Below are 7,948 nucleotides of genomic sequence, written 5' to 3'. Positions count from 1 at the left end.
TTATAGTTTTGTTATTATAACACTTTAGGGGTATCATCCCATGGTGGATTCAATTCCAATGTAGCCCAAAAAATGGGCATCTTTTTAAGCTATGGCTTAAGTGGAATTATATAGAAAAAAAGAAAGTAGTACGGGGATGTTTTAATTAGAGCAAGGCAATATGTGTGAAATTGACCCAGGTGTGATTTAGAGCATAGTAGTTTTAGGTAATATACAAAGAGAGAAGTACTACTGTGTGTGTGTGTGTGTGAGAGAGAGAGAGGGGGGGGGGGGAATGAAATGTTATATTAATGTTTTGAAAAGGCCAAAATGACCTATGAGACCAAAAGGTTACATCCATGTGTAACTCTAGTACAATGTCTAGGGAACATAAAAATGAAAATAAAAGAGGGTGCCTAGTGGTAGGTATGTAAGTATAACCTACATCCTCATCATCATCAACATCATCATCACATAAAACATCAACTCAAAATACATGGGGAGGGGTACAATCACATGTGGGCCAATGAGGTGCACAATGGAGAAAATATACAATGATGATCATCCCATGAACTCTCATATGTATCACTATGATCAGAGGTGCCTAGACCTCTTCTTTTGGTGGAGATTTGTAGGCTCAGAGAGACTACCCTTCAGAGTAGAGGACCTACACATAGAGGATGCATACAAAGGCGCGATGTGGGTTAAGGGGCCAAAACCCTCTTTGAAGAAGCAATAAAAACGCCCACAAATCTCATAATATGTTGTGCATTGGCAGATATAATGCTCCTCTATCTCTAGCTCTTGCTGGCAAACCGGGCATAATCTCTTCTTTGGGGGTATACCTCTGTATCGATCAATCTCTATCTCCAACTAGTGAGATGAGGTGCATAGCTAATCGATGACACATCTAATGCCTTGAGATAGGTGGGTGTCCATGTACATGGGGCATGAGATAAACCATCATCTATCGTGCGGAGAAGATGATCGCGATAAAAAGCCATCTTCGTCCCCAACTCTTCCTAGTATCCAACAGAATGAGAGATAATCTTACTAATCCCTAAATGTTGTGAGGGTGAGGTATGGTGCATCCAAGGAATACTGAAAAGGAGACAACATGCCCATACTAAATCCACACACACACACACACACACACACACACACACACACACACACACACACACACATAGAGCATGTTATTCAAGAGAGAATTGGGATAACCAATCTACCAAACGTGGGTGATAAAAGGTTATTTCATTTTCATTTTCACACAAGCGCACACAAACACAAACACAACTCTTATGAGAAGTTTTACTTTTCTAGGAACAATCCCAACAGTCCTCAAAGATCTATCCTACAAGTTTTGAAAAACAAACAAAAAAAGGTGACTTTACAAGTGTCTATTAAAGGCCAAAGTTGGGGGAAATAATACAGTCACCATCTTATGGGCATGCATATACTGATAAAAAGTACAAAGAGAATACTAAGCAACTTTTTAAACCGCAAACATTTTCCAAGGCAACTCTCAGAAACCCCATAGGGTATTCAACTAGAGATAGGAGCATAGAAAAAAAAAAAAATTCTCCCTATATGATCAACTATCCAGAGGAGCTTACATAGCAGATAATTACACTTCAACAACGATAGCTTTTCAACACTCAAAAGGCCTCAAGATAAAGTTGTACTCCAAGATAGTTGGCAATATTATGAGTGCATTTACTTAAGTAGATAAATCTTCTAGTTTTGGGAACTATTGTACCATTAGTCATGCATTGAGTAAAATACACATCTTTACTAGAGGATGAGCTATTGGATAGGCGGACCCGGAGCCGACATTAAGGAGAGCATACTTATCCTCAACGAGGATCACATGCTTTGAACTTTCACTGAAGGCCCTCATTGAGAAGGGCATATTTTAGTGAGGGCAACTTACAAGTACTTGGGAGAACAACTCCTCATTTTCATAAAGGTCTAAGAAAGTAAAAGAGCACCATAAGTATAAAACAACAGTATCCACTTCCTCCTCAACTTCTCATCTAGGGCATTAGTGAAATTGGTGGGTACATTGGTATCGGAGGAGACTGGGGGGCTCGAGTAGGTAGTTATGGACCCTCTTGCAAGTGGCATTAGCAACCTCTATACCATATATTTCATTAGCACCAGAATTGAAGATTAAATAAAAATAAATGCCTGCAATGGTGAATCACCCTGAACTATCTTTAACAGTAGCCCAGCACAAACCTTCAAGCCAGATGGATTGCAGCAAAATTTGCACTACACAACAAAATTTTTCCGCTTACTAATTACAGCTCGTGAACTCTCATTATTCCTTCTATACAATTTATCGTAAGAATGTGTTTATGACTATATCAATGAATGTCCTGTTACTAATGGCTTCAAGTCTTATTTCTGCTATTTTGTACACCTTTTTTTTACTCTTTCCAGAGCTTAGGATATGTCATCCTTCTGTATACGATCTTTGCTGACTGCAAAAAGAGGTCATTCAAACAAGATGGCAGTTGGGCAGTTACTTTGATTTAAAGAGAATTGGATACAATCTGGGCAGAGATTGTATATGTTATCACTGGTACCTTCTCCGCCTTTTACCATTAGGTGTTCCATGCACTTGAGTCTTTATCCCATACATCCTCAGCTGAAAGTTCTCAAACGCCTCAGACACAGCATCAACCTTCATGAAAACATTATAAATATCGGTTATTTTTTGGATTTGTGTTAATGCAATATCTACTCCTAACATCCGCGCGCAATTTTTTCTTGAATACAAAGTACCAGGTCAGGCTTTTTTGAATACACGCGCACAATTCTGTCCTCAAAGCAGTCTGGCAGCAAGTGACTTATACGCTCCTTGGGTATGATAAACTTTTCGTCCGATTCATAGTCCTGTGTACAAAGCATACCTCAAAACGTGAGAAATTGTCCAAATCAAAACTAAAATGATTAGGCGTGCAGTTCTGGACAAACCTTGAAGAAATGCACCCTTTGTAGACAGCCGTGCCATGTAAAACAGAGTAGGTTAGTAACACTGTTCAAAAACTTGAAAAGCTCGTAAAAATTATGCCACAGAGAAGTAAACAACTATCGCATACCTTTGCACGGGGTCTTCTTTCCCTCGGGTCAAATCAATTTTTACATTACTCACAACAATGTCATCTGGGGAAAGATTAACTCCTGGCTTGACCTGAAGATAGCTCATAAAACCCATGCCATAGATTAGTATCAAGGCTATTCTCGTTGCTTAGGCTCTTGCTTTCTTACTTGTGAGCAGACAATGTCCTCCGCTCTAACGGTCTTGAAGTGCTCCAGCTGCTCTTTGGGCACAGCATACTCATTACAATACTGTGCCACATAAAAGGTCAAATGAGTGAAAGTTCACCAGAATCATGGACCTTAACGGAGTCAGACGGAAAAGCCCAGCAACCTGGTAAAGCTCTCTACGCCGCATCCGAATGACTATCTTTTGAGCAGCTGCTAATTCTGGGTCACTTGAAGTCTCAATAGTTTTTAAAATAGTGTCATCCAGCTGTGCAAGTGGCAACAAATAGAAATAACATCTTTTGTCCATTTTAACCAAACGATTTCAAAAATTGGATCCCTTACTACCTTCCAGAATTCTTGAGGATCCAGTACATTGTCTGAAATCCTCAGATAGTCGTTTGCAAGTACAAACGCATCAACTAGCATGTACTCCAACGCCTGGAGTCAAAATTGCAACAACTCATGTCACCTTACCTGGATTTAAAAGGCTGCACAATTGTATGACGACTTTTGCATAAAAGCTGTAGTACTTTCATGCTGATTTTGAATCTCTTCCTGTTCCATTCATGACTTAAAACTCTCTGTGTTCCAAGTTAGTTGTATAGCCCACTTCCCATTTTACCAAATTTTCATTCTTCCACTACTATAAATTCCAACGATTGAATGAAGATGCAAGATGGTCATGAAATATGCATCCAGTTTGGAACATGCATTTTGGACCTCCTCAAGGAAAGGTAGCTCACAAACATCGATACAACCTTTACTTTTGCATGAGTGTAAACCGTTCTGTATAAATTAGCTCTTGTCTGGAATAGGTCATAGACATTTCTATCTGCAAAATAACACTATTCAATCAGCCACTGTAATCAAAGAAAACCGGTTCACCATCTGACATTTTCTTTCAGCTCAAATTAATTCTAGCAGACTCACTTTCTTTGGCACGATAGCATATCTCATTATCAATGACCCTCATATTCTCCATTAGTCTGTATCAAGCAGTTTGAGCTTTGAAACATAAGCATTGCTGCCGACTTGTTTTGAAGTTCAAAAATGTAAACTGATCAGGCAGACATATGTTCTAATATGGTCAGAAAACCTTGGAAAATAAAAACTGTTGGAGATGCCGCAGGCCCGACAGTCCCTATCAATGTAGTCAAACCTGTAGAATCAGCATATTGTTGACAATGACTACCATTTCTTGTGAACATCAAGGAAACATACTTTGTAAATATTCACAAGCATCAAACAAGATACTAGCTAGTAATACTGGTTGGTACATTTGGCCTCCCAGATGCAGACTAGTCTTAAGACACGAGCGGAACCGTTACCGTAAGATCAAAAACATCATGGAGACTTCGGTTGACATGCCCTACGTTTAATAAGATGAGGAACGGTTGGTCCAGATGGGTACTGTTGATCATTCCTGTTTTATTCTAGTAGTAATGCTTGTATTTTGCACAACATATAAATGCACGAACCAATGAAAGATGGTGTTGGCACTGTTTTGAACTAGAAACACATTGGGCTTAATATAAAGATGCATAGACAATGATGCATGATAAAGTTGGCAACTCATTTGCTTGAAAGTTTAGCACTTACATTCAGGAGCATGAAAGAGACTAAAGCAGTATGCAGGCACGATTTTGAAAACAGAGATACTCATGGAAAAAGAAAGGCGAACCAAAGTCCGCTGCTGCATATGCTCGTAAATGAAGCAAAGCCCTTGTGTCGAGCCTGGTCGCAGATGCAGCCCTTGTTCCAGGTTTGTCGCATGCAGATAGGGCAGGGCGAAGAAGCTTGCGACAGGAGAAGCTCGTGCAAAAAGATTCAAGTAAGTGAAGTACACCTCTCAATCACTATTGGGACCTGGCCGAGCTGGTTAGCATAATGATTCCCACTCTGTTCCCCGCTACGCAAGTTCGAATCCAGTTTTGATTCGTGGTTTTAGTCTCATTGTATAGCAAGGCAAGGACATAGTGGAATCTGTGGAGATTCCAGCCATTTTCTGCCACAACACTCAGTAGCTGGAAATACGCATTACTCGTGTGTTTGGATCCGTAGTGCTTGTTACAGAATTGACACCAGAGATTATATTAGATCGGGGTTTCTACTACTGGCTCATCTTCTCAATCCAGGCAGAATCTTCAACAGTTTCCTCTACACACGACCTCTAACATCTATTCAAAAGTGAAGGACGAGATTTGAACTCTACACGTCAGGTCGACTTCCCAGCACCGGCGTAAACCAGTTGGACAGTATTGATCGCTTGTGATCGAGTGTACACGTTTTATTTAAAAAGCAGTAACTCAACCTCTGCCTACCCTGTCTACGGCACCTACTGCCGGCTTTCTCTGCGCTGCCTATGGCCAGCCGGCGTCCTCTCAGCGACTTCGTCGATGCTCTGCACTTCACCAAGAGATTTTGGCTCGCCGAGAAGGCATCTTTACAACATTCCGCTTTTTTCAAGATTTTTTATCAGCTGGTACCCCCTACTACTTGGCCCGAGAGGCCTTTTAAAGGCGATCCATCGTTCAAAAAACGGCATCATAGATCGTGAGGGAGCCTTGGCCAAGTTCAACATTAGTTCGCCATAGTCATTCGAGCACCGATTACGTCTCCCCATTTGTGCTCAATCATAGATCCACCCTCAACGGTTCAAGCACCCATGCCATTTAAGCAAAAGAAGATGGATGCTAAACGATCATTATACTCTACAGTAAAAGCTCAAGATTGTCATGAAGACACTAATTAACCGATGAAAAATGTCTTTTATCATCTGTGTTCTACTATTACTATAACTATGCGAACACAACTGAGGGCAACTCAAACGAACACGCCGAAAGGATCTCCCGGCTACACGGACCTCCTAGTACCTACAGACATGCGTCAGATGAACCACCCGACCATAGCCACCATTCGGTAGCACCCCCTGTGTTGGGGCCAACGTCCGAGGACATAGGCGTACACCTATAAGACCAAGCATCCCATACCACTCGGTCTCACCCCCTCGAGGTGACCTCGCGCACTCCTAGCCTCACGGGCTAACCACTGACACTCTGCCAATGGAGATCGATAACTACAAATGAGGCCTTGGCCTCCCTTTTATAATAATGACTGGCCACACTGACCAGGTTCACACTACGTCTGCCCGAACACTGGACACCCATCCCGACGGCGTCTCCGCTAGATCCCCTCTCCAGTAAGCAGGACATAACATACTTCCCCCCATAAGAACCATTGATGTCTTCATCAATGAAGTGGGGATACTGAGCTTTCAAAGCTCTAACTGATTCCCAAGTAGCAAACCTTTCCGATTGACCCTTCCATTTAATTAAGTACTTTTGGCACGAACGGCAGGTACGATGATCTAAAACAGCCTCTGGTTCTCAAGGAATCAATTTGCATATCTTGCCATACATTTTCCTTGATAGGCACAACAATGCTGGCTTCGTCTAATTTTTCTTTAAGGCGACTGACAAGAAACATTGGATGTACACTAACATTTGAAGGAAGAGCTAATTTATAGGCAACTTGGCCAATTTTCTTTGTGATAAAAAACGGACCACAATATCTAGCTGAAAGCTTATAATGCTTTCCAGTTTGCATAGTCTTAGAATCCTTGGGTATCTTTATATAGACCCATTGTCCCACCTCTAGTGTCCTTGGAGATCTCTTCTGATTAGCATAAGTGGTAACTCGGTCACGAGTTGTCCTTATACTATCCTTAGCCACTTCGAGCATTTCCTACATATCATACAAGAAATCACGAGCTTGGCGATCCTTGACTTTCTCTAAGCCAATAGCAAGTGGGGATTTAGGCTCGAATCCATACATCAGCATGAACGGGCTAAATCCAGTAGCACATTGCTTGCTACTATTGCAGGCAAACTCTAATTGTGGAAGATACCTTTCCCAATCAGACTGCCTATAAGAGACGTAAGCCCTCAACATGTCCCCTAACATCTGATTCATCCTCTCAATTTGTCCATCGGAGTCAAGATGATCAGAGGACGACATATTCAACTTTGTCTGAAGATGAGCAAACACATCTTGCCAAAATCGCCCAGTGAACTTAGCATCTTGATCATTGACGATGTCTTCTCGCAGACCATACATCATATAAAGTTGATCAACAAATAAAACCGTCAACTCATGGCTCTTTATTGTCGACTTCGTTGGTATAAACTTCGCCATTTTTGTGAGTCTAACAACCACAACCCAAAAGGCGTCATTGCCCTGACTAGTATTTGGCAAACCAACAATGAAATCCATCAAAATACTCTGCCACTTGGCATCAGGGATTTCCAATGGGTGTAGTAAGCCACCTTTCCTAAGGTGCTCTGCCTTATTGACCTGACATTGTGTGCATCTCTTCACATAGCTCTTTATGTAAGAGCACATCCTTGGCCAATAGAAATATCGTTTGACCAAAGACAAAGTTCTCTGGATGACTAGGTACCCAACGCTAGCATTCGAACAAAATCCTTTGTCGAACCTCATTGATTTCTAGCACGCAGACTTTTCCATTTCTACACAATAGTCCATCTCTAATGCAATATTGTCGTTGTCTCGTCTCTACACACGACTCACTTGGGTCTCCGGACAACCCAAGCCTGTACACGAGTCATGCCCCGCTTCAACCTCGTTCCATATCTTGCTAAAATAGCTATCATAACGACATAGCACTCGGAGA

At 41.5% G+C, this 7,948-nt stretch overlaps 1 protein-coding gene across 1 annotated transcript in view; it reads right to left on the bottom strand.

Annotated features, from left to right (window-relative positions):
• Positions 1 to 2,217: 2,217 nt before the first annotated feature.
• LOC147449446 (uncharacterized) overlaps positions 2,218 to 7,948 on the bottom strand; it is a 109,425-nt gene continuing 103,694 nt past the window's right edge. The window contains exons 10-20 of the mRNA XM_086521892.1: positions 4,352 to 4,414; positions 4,186 to 4,241; positions 4,014 to 4,087; positions 3,601 to 3,693; positions 3,419 to 3,520; positions 3,256 to 3,336; positions 3,087 to 3,178; positions 2,962 to 2,977; positions 2,770 to 2,880; positions 2,571 to 2,668; positions 2,218 to 2,465 (exon numbers count right to left, since the gene is read on the bottom strand). Of these exons, the coding sequence (XP_086378018.1) occupies positions 2,438 to 2,465; positions 2,571 to 2,668; positions 2,770 to 2,880; positions 2,962 to 2,977; positions 3,087 to 3,178; positions 3,256 to 3,336; positions 3,419 to 3,520; positions 3,601 to 3,693; positions 4,014 to 4,087; positions 4,186 to 4,241; positions 4,352 to 4,414 (814 nt within the window). The 3' untranslated portion in view covers positions 2,218 to 2,437. The remainder of the gene's footprint in view (positions 2,466 to 2,570; positions 2,669 to 2,769; positions 2,881 to 2,961; positions 2,978 to 3,086; positions 3,179 to 3,255; positions 3,337 to 3,418; positions 3,521 to 3,600; positions 3,694 to 4,013; positions 4,088 to 4,185; positions 4,242 to 4,351; positions 4,415 to 7,948) is intronic.

The sequence above is a fragment of the Adiantum capillus-veneris genome, chromosome 10, assembly GCF_014529385.1.
Source record: "Adiantum capillus-veneris isolate H3 chromosome 10, ASM1452938v2, whole genome shotgun sequence".
Taxonomy (NCBI): domain Eukaryota; kingdom Viridiplantae; phylum Streptophyta; class Polypodiopsida; order Polypodiales; family Pteridaceae; genus Adiantum; species Adiantum capillus-veneris.
The sequence above is the reverse complement of the archived record's forward strand: the minus strand, read 5'-3'. Positions and strand labels throughout refer to the sequence as shown.